Here is a 21,324-nt window from a genome sequence, read left to right as displayed (position 1 = left end):
CAAGTTCATATACACCAGGACCCAGGGAAAAAAGCAGTAACCTTATAAAAGCCTGGGTCGGACCTACGTGCTAGTCTCCTGCAGAGGCAGGACACAGCTATGACTCACCGCAGGGACAAAGACACGAGTGGCAGTAGTTTTGGGGAGTACTCTTGGCGTGAGCCCTACTGGAGGCCACCATTTGCTCACCAAGACCAGGACCCACTCAACAGCCTCCATTCCTGAAACACCTCAGGCCAACCAAGAGGGGAAGAACACAGCCCCACCTATTAGTAGACAGGCCGTGTAAACTCTTCCTGAACCCACAGCTGCACAGTCAACAGACCCCTTGAATTGCCCTTGCCCACCAGAGGGACAAGACCCACCTCCATCCATCAGTGGGCAGGAAACAGTTCCTTCCACCTGCACAAGCCTCTCAATTCAGTTCAGTTCAGTCACTCAGTCGTGTACGACTCTTTGCAACCCCATGAACTGTATCACGCCAGGCCTCCCTGTCCATCACCAATCCCGGAGTTTACTCAAACTCATGTCCATTGAGTCGGTGATGTCATCCAACCATCTCATCCTCTGTCGTCGCCTGCTCCTCCCACCTTCAATCTTTCTCAGCATCAGGGTCTTTTCCAATGAGTCAGTTCTTCGCATTAGGTGGCCAAAGTATTGGAGTTTCAGCTTCAGCATCAGACATCCCAATGAATATTCAGGACTGATCTCCTTTAGGATGGACTGGCTGGATCTCCTTGCAGTCCAAGGGGCTCTCAAGAGTCTTCTCCAACACCACAGTTCAAAAGCATCAATTCTTCAGCACTCAACTTTCTTTATAGTCCAACTCTCACATCCATACATGACCACTGGAAAAACCATAGCCTTGACTAGACGGACCTTTGTTGGCAAAGTAATGTCTCTGCTTTTTAACATGCTAAGTTGGTCATAACTTTTCTTCCAAGGAGCAAGTGTCTTTTAGTTTTATGGCTGCAATCACCATCCACAGTGATTTTGGAGCCCCAAAAAATAAAGTCTGTCACTGTTTCCATTGCTTCCCCATCTATTTGCCATGAAGTGATGGGACCAGATGCCATGATCTTAGTTTTCTGAATGTTCACTTCTAAGCCAACTTTTTCACTCTCTTCTTTCACTTTCATCAAGAGGCTCTTTAGGTTTTCTTCACTTTCTGCCATAACGGTGGTGTCACCTGCATATCTGAGGTTATTGACATTTCTCCAAGCAATCTTGATTCCAGCTTGTGCTTCATCCAGCCCAGCATTTCTCATGATGTACTCTGCATATAAGTTAAATAAGCAGGGTGACAATATACAGCCTTGACATATTCCTTTCCCAATTTGGAACCAGTAGGTTGTTCCATGTCCAGTTCTAACTGCTGCTTCCTGACCTGCATACAGATTTCTCAAGAGGCAGGTCAGGTGGTCTGGTATTCCCATCTCTTTCAGAATTTTCCACAGTTTATTGTGATCCACACAGTCAATGACTTTGGGACAGTCAACAAAGCAGATGTTTTTCTGGAACTCTCTTGCTTTTTCAAGGATCCAACACATGTTGGCAATTTGATCTCTGGTTTCTCTGTCTTTTCTAAATTCAGCTTGAACATCTGGAAGTTCATGGTTTACATACTGTTGAAGCCTGGCTTGGAGAATTTTGAGAACTACTTTGCTAGCGTGTGAGATGAGTGCAAGTGTGCAGTAGTTTGAGCATTCTTTGGGATTGCCTTTCTTTGGGATTGGAATGAAAACTGACCTTTTCCAGTCCTGTGGCCACTGCTGAGTTTTCCAAATTTGTTGGCATATTGAGTGCAGCACTTTCATAGCATCATCTTTTAGGATTTGAAATAGCTCAACTGGAGTTCGATCACCTACATTAGCTTTGTTCACAGTGATACTTCCTAAGACCCATTTGACTTCACATTTCAGGATGTCTGGCTCTAGGTGAGTGATCACACCATCGTGATTATCTGGGTCATGAAGATCTTTTTTTATAGTTCTTCTATGTATTCTTGCCACCTCTTCTTAAGATCTTCTGCTTCTGTTAGGTCCATACCATTTCTGTGCTTTATTGTGCCCATCTTTGCACAAAAAGTTCCCTTGGTATCTCTAATTTTCTTGAAGAGATCTCTAGTCTTTCCCATTCTATTATTTTCCTCTATTTCTTTGCATTGATCACTGAGAAAGGCTTTCTTATCTCTCCTTGCTATTCTTTGGAACTCTGCATTCAAATGAGTATATCTTTCCTTTTCTCCTTTGCCTTTCACTTCTCTTCTTTTCTCAGCTATTTGTAAGGCCTCCTCAGACAACCATTTTGCCTTTTTGCATTTCTTTTTCTTGGGGATGGTCTTGATACTGCCTCCTGTACAATGTCACAAACCTCCATCCATAGTTCTTCAAGCACTCTATCAGATCTAATCCCTTGAATCTATTTCTCACTTCCACTGTATAATCATAAGGGATTTTATTTATGTCATACCTGAATGGTCTAGTGGTTTTCCCGACTTTCTTCAATTTAAGTCTGAATTTGGCAATAAGGAGTTCATGATCTGAGCCATAGTCATCTCCCGATCTTGTTTTTGCTGACTGTGTAGAGCTTCTCCATCTGTGGCTACAAAGAATATAATCAATCTGATTTTGGTATTGGCCATCTGGTGATGTCCATGTGTACACTCTTCTCTTGTGTTGTTGGAAGAGGTGTTTGCTATGACAAGTGCATCCTCTTGGCAAAACTCTGTTAGCCTTTGCTTTGATTCATTTTGTACTCCAAGGCCAAATTTGCCTGTTACTCCAGGTATTTCTTGACTTCCTACTTTAGCATTCCAGTCCCCTGTAATGAAAAGGACATCTTTTTTGGATGTTAGTTCTAGAAAATCTTGTAGGTCTTCATAGAACCATTCAACTTCAGCTTCTTCAGCATTACTAGTCGGGGCATAGACTTGGATTACTGTGATATTGAATGGTTTGCCTTGGAAATGAACAGAGATCATTCTGTCATTTTTGAGATTGCATCCAAGTACTGCATTTCAGACTCTTTTGTTGACTATGATGGTTACTCCATTTCTTCTAAGGGATTCTTGCCCACAGTAGTAGATATAATGGTCATCCGAGTTAAATTCACCCATTCCAGTCCATTTTAGTTCAATGATTCCTAAAATGTTGATGTTCACTCTTGCCATCTCCTGTTTGACCACTTCCAATCTGCCTTGATTCATGGACCTAACATTCCAGGTTCCTATGCAATATTGCTGTATACAGCATTGGACTTTATTTCCATCACCAGTCACATTCACAACTGGGTGTTATTTTTGCTTTGGCTCCATCTCTTCATTCTTTCTGGAGTTATTTCTCCACTGATCTCCAGTAGCATACTGGACACCTACTGACCTGGGGAGTTCATCTTTCAGTGTCCTGTCTTTTTGCCCTTTCATACTGTTCATGGGGTTCTTTTTTTTTTTTTTTTTTTAATTTTTATTAGTTGGAGGCTGATTACTTTACAATATTGCAGTGGTTTCTGCCATACATTGACATGAATCAGCCATGGATTTACATGTATTGCCCATCCTGATCCCCCCTCCCACCTCCTTCCCCACCCCATCCCTCTGGGTCTTCCCAGTGCACCAGCCCTGAGCATTTATTTCATGCATCCAACCTGGGCTGGTGATCTGTTTCACCCTTGATAATATACATGTTTCGATACTGTTCTCTCAAAACATCCCACCCTCGCCTTCTCCCACATAGCCCAAAAGTCTGTTCTGTACATCTGTGTCTCTTTTTCTGTTTTGCATATAGGGTTATCGTTACCATCTTTCTAAATTCCATATACATGCGTTAGTATACTGTATTGGTCTTTATCTTTCTGGCTTACTTCACTCTGTATAATGGGCTCCAGTTTCATCCATCTCATTAGAATTGATTCAAATGAATTCTTTTTAATGGCTGAGTAATATTCCATGGTGTGTATGTACCACAGCTTTGTTATGTTCATGGGGTTCTTAAGGCAAGAATACTAAAGTGGTTTGCCATTCCCTTCTCCAGTGGACCATGTTTTGTCAGAACTCTCCACCATGACCTGTCTGTCTTGGGTGGCCCTACACGGCATGGCTCATAGTTTCACTGAGTTAGACAAGGCTGTGGTCCACGTGATCAGATTGGTTAGTTTCCTGTGATTGTGGTTTTTAGTCTGTCTGCCCTCTGATAGAGAAGGATAAGAGGCTTACGGAAGCTTCCTGATGGGAGAGACTGACTGAGGGGAAACTGGGTCTTGTTCTGATGGGCGGGGCCATGCTCAGTAAATCTTTAATCCAATTTTCAATTGAAGGGTGGGGCTGTATTCCCTCCCTGTTGTTTGACCTGAGGCCAAACTATGGTAGAGGTGATGAAGATAAGGGGGACCTCCTTCAAAAGGTCCCAGGCAGGCACTGCTGCACTCAGTGCCCCCAACCCTGCAGCAGGCCACCACCAACTGACACTCCACCAGAGACTCCTGGACTCTCATGCACAAGTCTGGGTCAGTCTCTTGTGGGGTCACTGCTCCTTTCTCCTGGGTCCCGGTGCACACAAGATTCTGTTTGTGCCCTCCAAGAATCTGTTTCCCCAGTCCTATTTAAGTTCTGGTGGCTCTATGGTGGGATTAATGGTGACCTCCTCCAAGAGGACTTATGCCATACCGAGGTCTACTGTACCCAGAGTCCCTGCCTCTGCAGAGTCCACTGCTGACCTGTACCTCCTCAGGAGACACCCAAGCACAGTTCTGTCTCAGTCTCTATGGGGTCTCTGGGTCCTGGTGCACACAAGGCATGTTTGAGCCCTCTGCTGCTGCTAAGGCGCTTCAGTCATGTCCAACTCAGTGCGATCCCGTAGACAGCAGTCCACCAGGCTCCTCCATCCCTGGGATTCTTCAGGCAAGAATACTGGGGTGGGTTGCCTTTTCCTTTTCCACTGAGCCCTCTGAGCCCAGCCTATCCACCAGTGGGCAGACAGCAGAAGCAAGAACTACAGCCCTGCAGACTGCAGAACAGAAACCACAATTACAGAAAGCTAGACAAAATGATATAGCATAGGAACATGTCCCAGACAAAGAAACAAGAAAAAAATCCCAGAAGTACAAGTACAATCTACTCAAAAAAGAATTCAGAGTAATGACAGTAAAGATGATCCAAGATCTTGGGGAAAAAATGGAGGCACAGACCAAGAAGATCCAAGAAATGTTTTTAAAAAGAGCCAGAAGATTTAAAGAACAGAGATGAACAATATAATACATGAAAAACACACTAGACCAAATCAGTAGCAGAATAATGAGGCAGGGGAATGGATAAGTGAACTGGAAGACAGAAATTTAGAAATCACTGCTGCAAAACAGAATAAAAATAAAAGGAGGAAAGAAATGAGGACAATCTAAGAGACTTCTGGAACAACATGAAATGCACCTTTATTCACATTACAGTGTTCTATGAAGGAAAAGAAAGGGAGAGAGGACCTAAGAAAATATTTGAAGAGATATTAGCTGAAAGCTTCTGTAACACAGGAAAGAAAACAGTCACCCAATCCAGGAAGCACAGGGTCCCACATAATATAAACCCAAGAAATAACATGCCAATATAAACATGCCAAGACACACAGTAATCAAGTTGACAAAAATTAAAAACAAAGAGAAAATATTAAAAACAATAAAGGAAAAGCAACAAGTAACAAAAAAAGGAATTCCCATATAGTCATCAGCTGATTTTTCACCACAAACTCTGCAGACCAGAGGGAGTGGTATGATATATTTAATGTGATGAAATGGAAGAACTTAGAATGAAGAATATTCTACCCAGTAAGGCTCTCATTCAGATTTGACAGAGAAATCAAAAGCTTTAAAGGCAAGTAAAAGCTAAGAGAATTCAGCATCAGCAGACCAGCTTTACAACAAATGCTGAAAGAATTTCCCTAATTTTCTCAGAGGAGAGGGCACAACTAGAAACAAAACAACAACAACAAAAAAAAATCACAGATGGGAAAGTGCACCAATAAAGGAAAATATACAGTAAAAGTCGAAAGTCATCCACACGCAAATATGGTATCAAAAGCAGCAACTATGAAAAGATGAGAGTACAAATGCAGGAGATGGGAAATGCACGTGAAATTAAGAGACCAGCAACTTAAAATAACCTTTTATATGTATAGACAGCTATAACAAAACCTCATGGAAACTGCAAACTAAAAAACAACAGATACATACACAAAATGAAAAAGCAACCCAAACACAACACTGAAGGTAGTAATCAAATCACAAGAAATGGGAACAAGAGAGGAAAGGAAGAAAAAACACCTACAAAAATAAATCCAAGCAATTAATAAAATTGTATTAGGAACATACATGTTGATAATTATGTTAAATTTAAATGAACTAAAGGATCCAACCAAAAGATATAGACCAGATGAATGCATACAGAAACGAGACCTGTATATAAGAGAACCACTTCTGATCTAGGGACACAAACACTGAAGGTGAGGAGATAGAAAATGTATTCCACGTAAATGGCAATCAAAAGAAAGCTGAAGTAGCAATACTCAGAAAAAAACAGACTTTAAATTTCTGTAACAAGAGACAAGGAAGGACACTACATAACGCTCAAGGGATTAATCCAAGAAGAGGATATAACAATTGTAAATATATATGCACCCAACATAGGAGTACCTCAATATGTATGCCAAATGCTAACGGCCATAAAAGGGGAAATAAAGAGTAACACACTAATAATGAAGGACTTTAACACCGCATTTACACCAGTGAACTGATCATTCAGACTAAAGATCAATAAGGAAACACAGACCTTAAATGACACAATAGACCAAATGAACTTAAATTAGTATTTATAGAACATTCCATCCAAAACAGCACTTTCTTCTCAAGTGCACATGGAACATTCTCCAGAATAGACCACATCTTGAGCCTCAAATCAAGTGCCAAAAAATTTAAGAAAACTCAAATCATATCAAGCTCCTTTTCTGACCACAACACTATGAGAGTAGAAATCAAGAACACCCAGGACTGATCTCCTTTAGGATGGACTGGTTGGATGTCCCTGCAGTCCAAGGGACTCTCAAAAGTCTTCTCCAACACCATAATTCAAAAGCATCAATTTTTCAGCGCTCAGCTTTCTTCACAGTCCAACTCTCACATCCATACATGATCACTGGAAAAACCATAGCCTTGACTAGACGGACCTTTGTTGGCAAAGTAATGTCTCTGCTTTTTAATATGCTCTCTGGGTTGGTCATAACTTTACTTCCAAGGAGTAAGTGTCTTTTAATTTCATGGCTGCAATCACCATCTGCAACCAGTCCATCCTAAAGGAGATCAGTCCAGGGTGTTCATTGGAAGGACTGATGCTGAAGCTGAAACTCCAATACTTTTTGGCCATCTCATGAGAAGAGTTGACTCATTGGAAAAGACTCTGATGCTGGGAGGGATTGGGGGCAGGAGGAGAAGGGGATGACAGAGGATGAGATGGCTGGATGGCATCACCGACTCAATGGACATGAGTTTGAGTAAACTCCAGAAGTTGGTGATGGACAGGGAGGCCTGGCATGCTGTGATTCATGGGGTCGCAAAGAGTTGGACATGACTGAGCGACTGAACTGAACTGAACAAGAAAAAAAGCTGTTAAAAAAAAAACCCACAAACGTGGAGGCTAAACAATATGTTACTAAACAATCAATGGATCACTGAAGAAATGAAAGAGGAAATTTTTAAAAAATATCTAGAGACAAATGACAACAAAAACATGATGATCCAAAAGCTAGGGGGCATGGAAAAAGCAGCTCTAAGAAGGAAGTTTATAGCTTCCAACAAACCAAAAGTCCAACTACAATCTTACCTCAGGAACAAGAACAAACACAAATAAACAACCTAACCTTACACCTAAAGCAACTAGAGAAAGAACAACAAACAAAACCCAAAGTTAGCAGAAGGAAAAAAATTATAAAGATCAAAGCAGAAATAAATAAAATAGAGAGATGAAGAAAACAATAGAAAAGATCAATGAAACTAAAAGCAGGTTCTTTGAAGAGGTAAATAAAATGGATAAACCTTTAGCCAGACTCACCAAGAAAAAAAAGGAGGGCTCAAATCAATAAAATTAGAAATGAAAAAGGAGAACTTATAATGGACACCACAAAAATACAAAGGATCATAAGAGACTACTACAAGCAATGTATAGTCCAATAAAATGGAAAACCTAGAAGAAATGGAAAATTCCTAGAACAGCAAAACCTCCCAAGACTGAAACAAGAAGAAATAGAAAATATGAACAGACCAACTACAAGGACTGAAATTGAAACTGTGATTTTAAAAGTTCCAACAAACAAAAGTCCAAGAACAGATGGCTTCAAAACGAATTCTATCAAACATTTAGTGAAAAGTTAACACCTATCCTTTTGAAACTCAAAAAAAAAAAAAAAACTGTAGAGGAAGGAACACTCCCAGCCTCATTCTATGAGGCCAGCATCACCCTGACACTAAAGCTAAAGATAACAAAAAGGAAGAAAAGAAAATTACAGGCCAATATAGAAGAACAGAGAAGCAAAAATTCTCAAAATACTAGCAAACCAAATCCAACCATACATTAAAAGGATCATATACCATGATCAAGTGGGATTTATCCCAAGGATGCATGGATTCTTCAATGAAAGCAAATGAATAAATATGATATTCCACATTAACAAACTGAAGAATAAAAACCATATGATTTTTGTTTATTGTGTTACAAAGTGTTCTAATTTCATTCTTTCACATGTGCTATCCAGTTTTCCCAGCACCACTTATTAAAGAGGCTATCTTTGCCCCACTGTATATTCTTGCCTTCGTCAAAAATAAAAAACACTTCTGAACACCATACACAAAGATAAACTCAAAATGGATTAAAGACCTAAATGTAGGACCAGTAACCATAAAACTCTTAGAGGAAAACATAGGCAGAACACTCTATGATATAAATCACAGCAAGATCCTCTATGACCCACCTCCTAGAGTTATGGAAATAAAAACAAAAATAAACAAGTCAGACCTAATTAAACTTAAAAGCTTTTGCACAGCAAAGGAAAACTGTAAATAACGTAAAAAGACAACCCTCAGAATGGGAGAAAATAATAGCAAATGAAACAACTGACAAAGGATTAATTTCCAAAATATACAAGCAGCTCATACAAGTCAATACCAGAAAAACAAACAATCCAATCAAAAAGTAGGCAAAAGACCTAAACAGACACTTCTCCAAAGAAGACACACAGATGGCTAACAAACACATGAAAAGATGCTTACCATCGCTCATTATTAGAGAAATGCAAATCAAAACTACAATGAGATATCACCTCACACTGGTCAGAATGGCCATCATCAAAAAGTCAACAACAATAAATGTTGGAGAGGATGTGGAGAAAAGGGAACCCCCTTGCACTGTTGATGGGAATGTAAATTGATACAGCCTACTATGGAAGACAGTATGGAGATTCCTTAAAATTTTAGGAATAAAACCACCATATGACCCAGCAATTGCACTCCTAGGCATATACACTGAGGAAACCAAAATTGAAAAGACACATTTACCCCCAATGTTCATTGCAGCACTATTTATGATAGCTAGTACATGGAAGCAACCTAGATGTCTGTCAAGAGATGAATGGATAAAGAAGCAGTGATACATATATATAATGGAATATTACTCAGCCATAAAAAGGAATGCATTTGAGTCAGTTCTAATGAGGTGAATGAACCTAGAGCCTATTACACAGAGTGAAGTAAGTCAGAAAGAGAAAAACAAATATTGTATACACTAATGCATATATATAGAATCTAGAAAGATGGTACTGATGAAATTATTTGCAAGACAGCAAAGGAGACACAGACATAAAGAACAGACTTATGGACCCAGTGCCAGGGGAGGAAGGAGAGAGTGGGATGTACAGAGAGAGTAACACGGAAACATACATTATCATATGTAAATAGATAGCCAATGGGAATTTGATGTATGACTCTGGGAACTCAAACCAGGGCTTTGTAACAACCTAGAGGGGTGGGATGGGGCGAGGGGTGGGACAGAGGTTCAAGAGGGAGGGGACATGTGTATACCAACAATGATTCCTGTTGATGTTTGGCAGAAACCAACACAATACTGTAGAGCAATTAAAAATATTTTTTTTAAAAAACACATGATCATCTCAATAGATGCAGAAAAGCTTTTGACAAAATTCAAACCCATTTATGATTTTAAAAGACCCTCCAGAAAGTGGGCATAGAGGGAACCTAACTCAAAATAATAAAGGCCATATAGGACAAACCCACAGTTAACATCATTCTCAATGGTGAAACACTGAAGGCATTTCCTCCAGGATAAAGAACAAGACAAGGATGTCTACTCTCACTCACTTTTACTCAATATAGTTTTGGAAGTCCTAGCAAACAGAGAAGAAAAATAAATAACAGGAATCCACATTGGAAAAGAAGTAAAACTCACTGTCTGTCTGCAGATGACATATACTATGCACAGAAAATCCTAAAACACTACCAGAAAACTACTAGAGCTCATCACTGAACTTGGTAAAGTTGCAGGATACAAAATTAATACATCAAAATCTGCTGCATTTCTATCACTAACACCAAAAGGTCAGAAAAAGAAATTAAGGAAACAAACACATTGACCATCACATCAAAAAGAATAAAATACATAGAAATAAACCTACCTATGGACACAAAAGACTTGTACTCAGAAAACTAAAGATGCTGATGAAAGAAATCAAATTATGACACAAACAGATGGAAAGATATATGATGTTCCTGGATTGGAAGAAACAATATTTTCAAAACAACTACAATATCCAAGGCTATCTACATATTCAATGCAATTCATATCAAATTACCAATGGCATTTTTCACAGAACTAAAACAAAATTTTTTAAAATCTGAAAGGAGACACAAAAGATCCCAAATAGCCAAAGCAATCTTGAGAAAGAAAAACAGAGCCAGAGGAATCTGGCTCTCTGATTTCAGACTTTACTACAAAGCTACAGTCATCAAAACACTATAGTACTAGCACATAAAACAGAAGTACAGATCTATGGAACAGCATACAAAGTCCAGAGATAAACCCACACACCTATGGTCAACTAATCTATGACAAAGAGGCACAACATACAATGAAGAAATGACAGTCTCTTCAGTAAGTGGTGCTGGGAAAACTGGACAGCTACATGTAAAAAATGAAATTAGAACATACCCCAACACTATACACAAAAATAAACTGACCTAAATATAAGGCCAAATACTATAAAACTCTTAGATGACAACATAGGCAGAACACTCTCTGACATAAATCGCAGCAATATCTTTTTTGATCCAACTCTAAGAGTAATGAAAATGAAAACAAAAATAAACAAATGGGACTTAGTTAACTCAAAAGCTTTTGCACAGCAAAGGAAACCATAAACAAAACAAAAAGAGAGCCCACAGAATGGGAGGAAATATTTGCAAATGAAGCAACCAACAAGGAATTAATCTCCAAAATATATTAAAAAACTGATGCAGCTCTATATAAAAAACCAAACAACCTGATAAAAAATGGACAGAAGATCTAAATAGACATTTCTCCAAAGAAGACATACAGATGGCCAAGAGGCACAGGAAAAGATGCTCAGCATAGCTAATTATTAGAGAAATGCAAATCAAAATTACAATGAGGTATCATCTCACACTGGTCAGAATGGCCATCATCAAAAAAATCTACAAACAATAAATCCTGGAGAGGATATGAAGAAAAGGTAACCTTCTTACACTGTTAGTGGAGATGTGTAAATCGGTACAGCTACCATCGAGAACAGTACAGATGATCCTTTAAAAACTAAGAATAAAACTGCCATATGATCCAGCAATCCACTCCTGGGCATGAATCTAGAGAAAACCATAATTCCAAAAGATACACGCAACCCAATGTTCATTGCAGCACTATATGGCCAACACACAGAAGCAACCTAAGTGTCCATCAACAGAGGAATGGGTAAAGAAATTGCAGGATGTACATATATGTGTGTGTATGTGTGGATAAATATAGATATATATGTATGGATACACACACACACACACACACACACACACACACTGGAATATTACTCAGCCATAAAAAGAACAAAATAACACCATTTGCAGCAACATGGATACAACTGAGATTACCATACCAAGTAAAATAAGTCAAACAAAGACAAATATGACATTGCTTATATACAGAATCTTTAAAAAATCATACAAATTAACTTATTTACAAAACAGAAATAAACTCAGACAGACTTAGGAAACAAACTTATGATTACTAAAGGGGAAAGGTGGTGGGGGAGGGGTAAACTGGGAGTGTGGGGTTGACATATACACACGACTATATTAAAACAGATAACCAACAAGGACCTACTGTGTAACACAGGGAACTCTACTCAGTATTCTATAACAAGCCTAAATGGAAAAAGGATTTGAAAAATAACTGATGTGTCTAAGTGAATCACTTTGCTTTACACCCGAAACACAACAGAGTAAATCAACTATATTCCAAACAAACTAAAAAAAAAATATTTTAATGGTGCCAGCACTGAATTGAGCACAAAGACAAAGCGAGTCATTTCAAACCCTCTGTTGGCCACAGGGAAAGTTGTCAAGTAGAAAAGGCCAGTTTCAACTTCACTACATGTTTTTTTTCCAAGAAAGACACAGGTCCCCAAGTCCTTTCCTTCAAAATGCTCCTAAATAAAGTAAGATTTGTTGAGACCTTGAAACTGCACTCAGGAGAGCTATCACAGTAACTTTAGGGGTCACGTGTAGGCCATAATAAAATAGTAGTATTTAAATTCCCTGTAGCTCAAACAGTAAAGAATCTGCCTGCAATGCAGGAGACCTGAGTTCCATCCCTGGGTCAGGAAGATCCTCTGGAGAAGGGAATGGTGATCCACTCCAGTATTCTTGCCTGGAGAACCCCATGGACAGAGGAGCCTGGCCGGCTACATAGCCCATGGCGTCACAGAGTCGGACATGACTAAGTGACTAATACTACCACTACACTTGTGTGTAAAACTTGTGGAATTTGTATTCAGATATAAAAAGACTATTTGGGTATAATTTTAAAAGTCTTTAAATAATTATGAAGGTTTATCATTGCCATACACATTGCTTGCATGATATATTAATTTCATATAGTTTACAAGTTGGGATGCTTAATGAAGAACCAAACTTCTAATTAGTATGTATTCATGGAAAAAATGTAATTTTTTTTAACCAAAATTTGCTTTACAATACACCAAAAAGTGAGAGTGGGATGTGACTGTACAGGTATATCCACCCTTCCTTAAACCCAAAACAGTCAGAAAAAGCACAAAATTGCACATCTCTGTAAATCAGCTGGAACCAAGGCTCTGAATCCAAGAAGGAACTGATGTATGCACTCAAGTCCACTCACTTCTACATTTAGTCCACAGAAAACTCTTAAAGAATCTCTAGTCCAGCTAGTCCACCTACAGTTGAGGAAACTGAGGCCAGGGCCAGAAGTGACCCTGACTTCAGGGTCTGCAGAAGTTATTTATCAGGAGTAAACTTCTTCAAACACTAGATTAGTGGCAGAGATGGAATAGGTGTGGTAATTATACTTAAAACATCCATAAACAGAAGCTGACAACAGAAGACGAGGAAGAAAGACTAATGAGTTTATCACAGAATAAATAATACTAGGTCTTAAGAATAAAACATGAAGCTGAGTCATTATGGAAAGGTCTTAGACTGTTTTCCATCAAAAATGTTTTACAATAAACTAGAGCTTTCATTCCAACATGTGGAAGGTAACTCCTGTGGTCCTAGGGATAGCCTTTATGCCCAACAATGCTAAATAACTGTTATATATGTGTGTATCTGGATTTTTTTCAATGCTAGATGAAGCTTGTTTTTGAGATGTGCACAGATCTCACAGACAGTAAAACAAATACTCTGAATTCCGAGGACTAAAATAACTTGTATACAGATGACAACTTATCTAAATGACCTGAAATAAAAATGACTGCAAATGAACCCTCAAAAACATACAGTACTTAAGCATTACTAATCACCACTCCCAAGGCCGTGCATATATCAAACAGCCAGTCTTATCAACATAATGATGTTGTGGGAGTCCAAAGACAGGAAAACTACATAGATAAGAATTTATTATTCCAACAAGAAGTAACAAGAATGTTAGGTTGACATGATCTCCATCCTATGGTCAAGTCCTCCTCATCTTTCCTCCCTTTGTTGCTCAACTTTACCTCTTAGCAACAGAACAAGGAAGAGGTGACTCTTCTTCCATCTTCCATCTCTAGACTTTAAATGTATTCCCAGTGTTGCCCCTTCCCTTCTCCCTTCCACACAGGCCATTGCTTCCCCATCACCTGTACAAAGAACAGAACGTCGAAACTCTCCCAAGATGATCTCATGCCTTCGTGCGGGCACCTCCAGGCGGGTGGACCGGCTGTTCATATGTGCTCGCTCAGGATGACGCCTGGAACACTGTACACCCCCTAGGTACCCTCACTGGGGACCTGGGTTCAGGCCTCTGCCTTTACATCTCCTGTGATAATTTTAACTACTTTTATCTCAGCCAACTCCTTTGCTTCACAGTCACTTCAAGAATGATATAGAGGAAAGAACAGGAGTTTTGAAGTCAGAAAATCCTGGGGTGAATCCCAGCTGCAGCACCCAAATTGAGCTCTGGGACTGAGAATAAGTCACTTCTTCTCCCTGAGCTTTAGGTCCTCAGGCCTAAAAGGAGACAGCTGTGTAGAGGAAAGGAGATGATGCCCATAAAGTGCCCGGCGCACAGTAGCTGCTCAACAGATACTTGCCCCTCCCTCTCTCCCTGTCTCCCCATTTCTGGTCTTAGCCTCTTTTTCTGAGAATATTTTCTCCCATCTCTATTCACTGACTTCTCCCCATATGCTTCCTATTGGCACAATCTTCTACACCTGAATCACGATGAGCGAGAAACCTATATTGGGAAATGAGATTATAAGCATGCCAAACTGTGGATCTTCAAACAGAAATAACAAGACTGCAAAATAGAAACACACTATAGAGGGCTGACTAAAGACAGGGACCGCCAGCCCTTCTGCCCCTCTTCCCCCTTATTTGCCAGACTTAGCAAATAAAAATATAAGACCCCAAGTTAAATTTCATTTTCAGATAAACAGAAAATGTTTTTCTAGTATGCCCCCAGTAGGTATTGTAGTACAGAAGGAAAATGCCTCTTTACCAAAAAAGAAAATCAGTAGAGAAAAGATAATTAAGGTCATGACTATCAGAGAAAGAGGCTGCTGTCCCTTCCACCTTATGTAAAGTTCTTTGAGAAAGGGAATTCCTGCCCCCGAGTCCTAATGCAGTGGAGTCCTGGAGTTCTAGGAAGTGCCATGAGGCAAGTCAAATAACAACCACTATCCTTCAACTCCATTAAGCATCAGACCTTAGTGGAAAGGTGGATAGGTTTTGAACACCTCAGTTGCTCAAGTATCCTCATTATCTGTACAAAGTCTGTCCACCAAATAATTGCTACATGAGTTTTATGGTAATTTTATTGATTTTTAAACAGTATTTTATTCAATGAACAAACATATTTCATATAATCCTAAAAATACTGGAAAAGAGGAGATAAGCTACCTATACATGAGTGAGTTTTCTCAATATATTTGGGTTGGCATTTTCTGTTTTAAAAAGGGTGATAAACTACACAAGAAAATGCACATATATTTCTGTACAAATGGATATATCATCTCCCGTCAGGATTACTATAAAAACCTCTCAATTAGAAATATCATCTCTTATCAGGATTATTGCAATAACCTCTCAGTAGGACTCCTGGCTTCTGCCCATTCAGTCTCTCTACAGCTGCCAGGATGATCCTCCTAAAACCTGTTAGATCCTGTCACTTATCTTCTCAAAGTCTTCCAGTGTCTTCCTACCTCACTCAGGAAAAGAAAAATGAAAGTCGCTCAGTCATGTCTGACTCTTTGCAACCCTACAGACTGTCACCTGCCAGGTCCTCTGTCCATGGAATTCTCTAGGCCAGAACACTGGAGTGGGTAGCTGTTCCTTTCTCCATGAGACCTGCCAATCCAGGGACTGAATGCAGGTCTCCCGCATTGCAAGCAATTCTTTACCGTTGAGCCACAAGAGAAGTTCTGAGTGAAAGTTAAAGGTTTTTTCAGTGGCCTGCAAGTTCCTACAGGGCCCCTCTGACCTCACCTGCTCCTGCCCAGATTCCTCAGCTCCAGCCACACCACTGCTGCCTACAACTTTCTTGCCTCAAGATACCTTTACACTCACTCCCATCCCCAACTTCAAGTCTTTTCTTTGATGCCAATTTCTCCAGGATGCCTTCTTTGGCCACTTTTTCAAATCATAACCCCCATTCCGGTGAGTCACTTAGTTACATGTTGTCCCTCTCTCCCCCAAGAATATAGGGCAGAAATGCTGGTGTTTTGTTCACTTCAGAATCCCCAACATGTAAAACAGTATGTAGTAGGCATTCATTAAGCAGTTACTTGAGGAATGTTGAAGAAACATAAGGTAAAAATAATGTATTATCATTTTGAAACAGATGTGAAAGTTTGACCATAAAGAAGGTTGAGCACTGAAACATTGATACTGTTGAACTGTGGTGTTGGAGAAGACTCTTGAGAGAGTCCCTTGGACAGCAAGATCAAACCAGTCAATCCTAAAAGAAATCAACCTGAATATTCACTGGAAGGACTGATGCTAAAGCTGAAGCTCCAATACTTTGGCCACCTGATGAGAAAAGCTGACTTACTGGAAAAGACCCTGATGCTGGGACAGATTGAAGGCAAAAGGAGAAGAGGGTGGCTGAGGATGAGATAGTTGGATAGCATCACCAATTCAATGGACATGAACTTGGGCAAACTCTAGGAAACAGCGAAGGACAGGTAGACCTGGCATGCTGCAGTCCATGGGGTTGCAAAGAGTCAGACACAAATTAGTGACTAAACAAAAACAAATTGTTTTGAAATAGAAGGGAAGAAAGCAGGGCACAACCTTTGAAAAAATGACATAGCCAGCGGACACAACATAAATTGATTAGAACCAAGTGGGTACAAAATGGTGGACTAGTCGACTTCCACTAGACCTTGGGCCTCAGTGTACACTCATTCAAACACATCAAGCTGGCAAAATGATATCCACAGGCACCATGACAGTCCCAAGGCCAACCAAAGACCAAAAAGTGGGCTGTGGCCCATCTCCTGGAAATCTCTGCCACTTCCCCAAAGTAGTTGGAATAATCCTCCCACTCATTAGCCTATGAAATTACTCAGCTCATAAAGGCTGACCACACCATATTTTGACATAGCTTTTGCCTGAGATGGCCCACACTCTGTCTGTGGAGTGTGTTTCTCTCCAAATTCACTTCTTACCTATCACCTTCTCTCACTGAATTCTTTGTGATGAGACATCAAGAACCTGAGCTTCATTAAGTCCTAAAAACAGGTGTGTGATCTCAGTTGGAACATTATGGGTTTTGGCCGGGTTCAAGTCCAAGTCTGAGTTGCAGGTTTCAGTTTTACTGGAGTAAATTGTATTTACTGAAATCTAAACAATGTGGAATTGTCTTCAAGATTTCAGAGTTAAAAACTAGCTCTTCCCCTGAAGTACCTCACCTGCTTTCTTCTTTCCCTAATCAGAAAATCATAAAGAGCCAGAGAGAGGAGTGTGGTTTTCCCACTTCTGATATTAATATTCCAAAATGTAGAACAGAGCATTCTCACTGTTGGTATTTTATAAATCATATGATTCTTTAAAAGTACACATTTGCCTGAAGTAACATCCTTTTAAAGTGCTTCTCAAGTGTCCCTGCTCAGGCTAAGAACAGTGAAATGCCAGAGTAACAGATGAACTGATCATCACATTTCAGCAATGGGCATTCAGTAATGTTTGCTGATACAAATGACCTTTTTTTTGGCCACACAGCATATGGGATCTTAGTTCCCCTACCCGCCCTGCATTGGATGCCTAGAGTCTTAACCACTGGACCACCCGGGAAGTCCCCACGGAAGGACCTATAAATGAGAGACATGGGACTTCCCTGGTGGTCCAGTGGTTAAGAATATGCCTGCCAATGCAGGGGGCGTGGGTTTGTTCTCTGGTCCAGGAAGATTCCATCGGTCACAGGGCAACTAAGCCCATGCTCCACAACTACTGAGCCGATACACCTAGTGCTCGTGTTCCACAACAAGAGAAGCCACCACAAGGAGAACCCAGCACGCTGCAACTAGAGAGTAGCCCCCACTCACCGCAACTGGAAAAAGCCCATGCACAGCAACGAAGATCCAGCACAGTCAAAAGTCAATAAATAACTTTCTAAAAATTTAGACGAGAGGCGCATCAAAGTCAAAATGCCGAGCAGAATTCCCATTACCTCTCCAGGGCATCTCCGATGAGCTGCTGCAAGTCCACCTCCTGCTTCCTCAGGGTTCCAAAGGAGGACTGGCTCTCCACGAGGCCTTTGCCGCCAACATTCAGCTTGACCTTCCCCAGGGCTGTCTCCAGGGTCCCACTCACGTGGTTTTCAAACTTGCCCTCGTACTTCACAAAGTCCGACTCCACGACCACTGCAGTGAATAAGACATGCATGATGACAAAGCGGCCAACTCTGCGCCTCAGGTCACCTAGCTTTCCAATCCTGCAGAAACCCGTGGGAAACGCGAGGTCTGCACTCAAAACGGAGAGCCGGCGGCCGCGCTGTCGGGACAAAAGAACCTGGATGCTGACGAGAGTGTGAGGTGTACCGGTGGCCAGGGACCCTACTGAGTACTTTTGTGTTTTTTCATCTTTCAAGTCCAATATACACACATACAGATATGTGCACCAAAAGTATTTTTAGAGTTCCACGAATAATTTTAAAGTAAACATCTGTTTAACTGCTATCCAGGTAAATAAATAGGATGTCTTAAATATGTGCTTTGAGGATGAAGGGACTGGATGAGGATGACACCTAAGCAGAAAGAAAACAGCAGCCTGGCACTCTGCTCACCCACCCAGCCAGGGCGTGGCCTGCCTGACCCAGTATCTGGCAGAGCAGCCTCCTGAACTTGTCCCTAGGCATCTTCCCTTCCCCCTGGTGGCCTTGAAGAACACTCCCCTGGCTTTCATTACCATCTCCATTCAAACAGTTCTCCCCATATTTAGCTGTTTATATCTGACCTCTACCCAGTCATCCGATACCGTATCAAGCAGTTCCTTATCTCTGTGTTCCTGATAAAGTCAGTGAGCATGCCCTTCCTCTGGGCTTCCATCCTGGAGTACGCAAGCTCCAGACTCTCCATTCTTCCTTCTCTGCTTCCCAGACAATAAAGAATGATGCCACCACCCAGCTGGTGTCCCAGCTTCAATTAGCTCCCCTAGGGATTGCCATGTTCCTCATCAGGTCATATCAGGTGACTGCTATCAGTCTGCCTTTAGGATCTGCCTTTTTTTTAAAAATCTGAACACCAAGTTACACATATCTGAGGATCTTAGCCTTCTCATGCCTCTATATGTCTCCTGTTCTCATTTTTAATTGAGCCAAATACTACCATAAAAATAGTCTCAGTCACCATCATTCAAGGAAGGCTACACTGAGAGTCTCTAAGAACCTGACACTGGCCCTTTTCATTTCCCAGACCCAAGGCTCTCCTGGACTCCTGGTGATACTTCATAATGGATTCAAGTCTACTGGGAGTCTGAAAGGCTTCTTTAAATCCAGTCACCACCCCCAACACCTATACTTCTATCACTCCGGTCAAGAAAACCCATTACTCAGCCAGGGTTAATGAGACTTAATCACCACTCATTATCTGTGAAATTTACAAAGTAAATGATTATCTCTACCAAAAATAAGAAGTTTATGAAACTGCCCCCAAATCAAAGGCTTTTCCTATTTACATCTTGAGAATACAAACATTCTGGGAATTGATTTGGAAAGCAGCATAGAGCACCTGTTAAGAGCTCAAGATTTGATCACTACTCTAATGTTCCCAGTTGGGAGACCTGGGTATCATCCATCTTCCTGAACCTCAGGTTTGTCATATGCAAACTGGAGATAATTAATAATTCCTACCTGATGGATTCTGCTGGAAGCTGATGTCTCTAAACCATGTAATACAGAGCCTGGCACACAGCAAGTGCTCAATCTATCCACTGGGTTTAGGCCAGAGCCACAATGTTTCCCAATAAACAGGACAGTCCTGGGTTGTACAAAGTGCTACACAGATAGAAACTCTACCTTCAGCTCCCAGTTCTGGTCCCCATGAGGCTTATTACCACTTCTGGAAACTCTGACCCCAGGACTGGACCCCACAGCAGCCAGGGATAATCAGGACTGTCTGTATATTCCAAACTGCCATGCGAGACACAGACACGTTCTGAAATAGATGTCATCTGTGCACATGTCCACACTGAGTCACCCACTGCTGCAGGTGGAAGGGAAAAGTGAGGAAGCCAACAGGCTGTCACTGGGACAATCAAGTCACTATCCTCTAACCTCCACATCCCGGAACACAACACAACACTCCTGCGTTGTTGCCAGGGGCAAGGATGACAAAGGTGAGGCATTTCAAACCTGCTCAGCAGACAAAGAAGAGGGCACCTCTCATCACAGCCCTAACACCCACAGGACACAGACACGGGGGTGAGCTCCGGCCTCAGCTGATGAACATACGTGGGACTTGCTCATCTCAGGGACTGCCACTGGCCTGACCATCTAACAGGAGCTCTCTGGACACCACGAAGAGGCCAGCAGCACAGAGTGGTGAATTCCAATTACTCAGCGGTTCGTGGGCTGCTCTGTGATTTTTTTTTTCTCTTGCCTTTCCTCATAGCTAGTTGTTATACCATTCAATAAATGTTCTACCCAATATCCAGGGGGAAAACATGACATAAATCATTAATCAATTCACTTGCCCATTGCTTGACAGCTCTGATAATGGGCCTGGCTGAAGAAAGCACTGACTAGAATGCTGGGCTGGAAGGAAGTTTAGAGATTATTTGTCAACTCAAATTATCTCCTCTGTCACTTTTACCCTTTAAAGAGAAATACAATTACAAAATTAAAGAACTTTAAAGCTAAAAGAAGACTTGAACATCATTTAGCCCAGTAATTAAGAGCTGATGGTACTTTTATACATCACTATATTTCATAAAGTTGTATAGGGAATGAGTACCAAAAGTCTTTGAAAAGCTCCCAACTTCTGGTCCAGTAATTGTATATTTAAGAATTGTGCTACCCAATGTTCACAGTAGCATTAT

At 40.8% G+C, this 21,324-nt stretch overlaps 1 protein-coding gene across 5 annotated transcripts in view; it reads right to left on the bottom strand.

Moving 5' to 3' along the window:
- GSDME (gasdermin E) overlaps window positions 1–21,324 on the bottom strand; it is a 106,473-nt gene that overhangs the window by 35,314 nt on the left and 49,835 nt on the right. For all 5 annotated transcript variants that reach the window (XM_043872419.1, XM_043872418.1, XM_043872415.1 and 2 more), the window contains one exon: window positions 18,458–18,650. In XM_043872419.1, coding sequence (XP_043728354.1) covers window positions 18,458–18,650 — 193 coding nt within the window. The remainder of the gene's footprint in view (window positions 1–18,457; window positions 18,651–21,324) is intronic.

This window comes from Cervus elaphus, chromosome 18 (assembly GCF_910594005.1).
Source record: "Cervus elaphus chromosome 18, mCerEla1.1, whole genome shotgun sequence".
NCBI classification, from domain to species: domain Eukaryota; kingdom Metazoa; phylum Chordata; class Mammalia; order Artiodactyla; family Cervidae; genus Cervus; species Cervus elaphus.
Note: the sequence above shows the minus strand (reverse complement) of the source record. Positions and strands in the feature narration are given on the sequence as shown.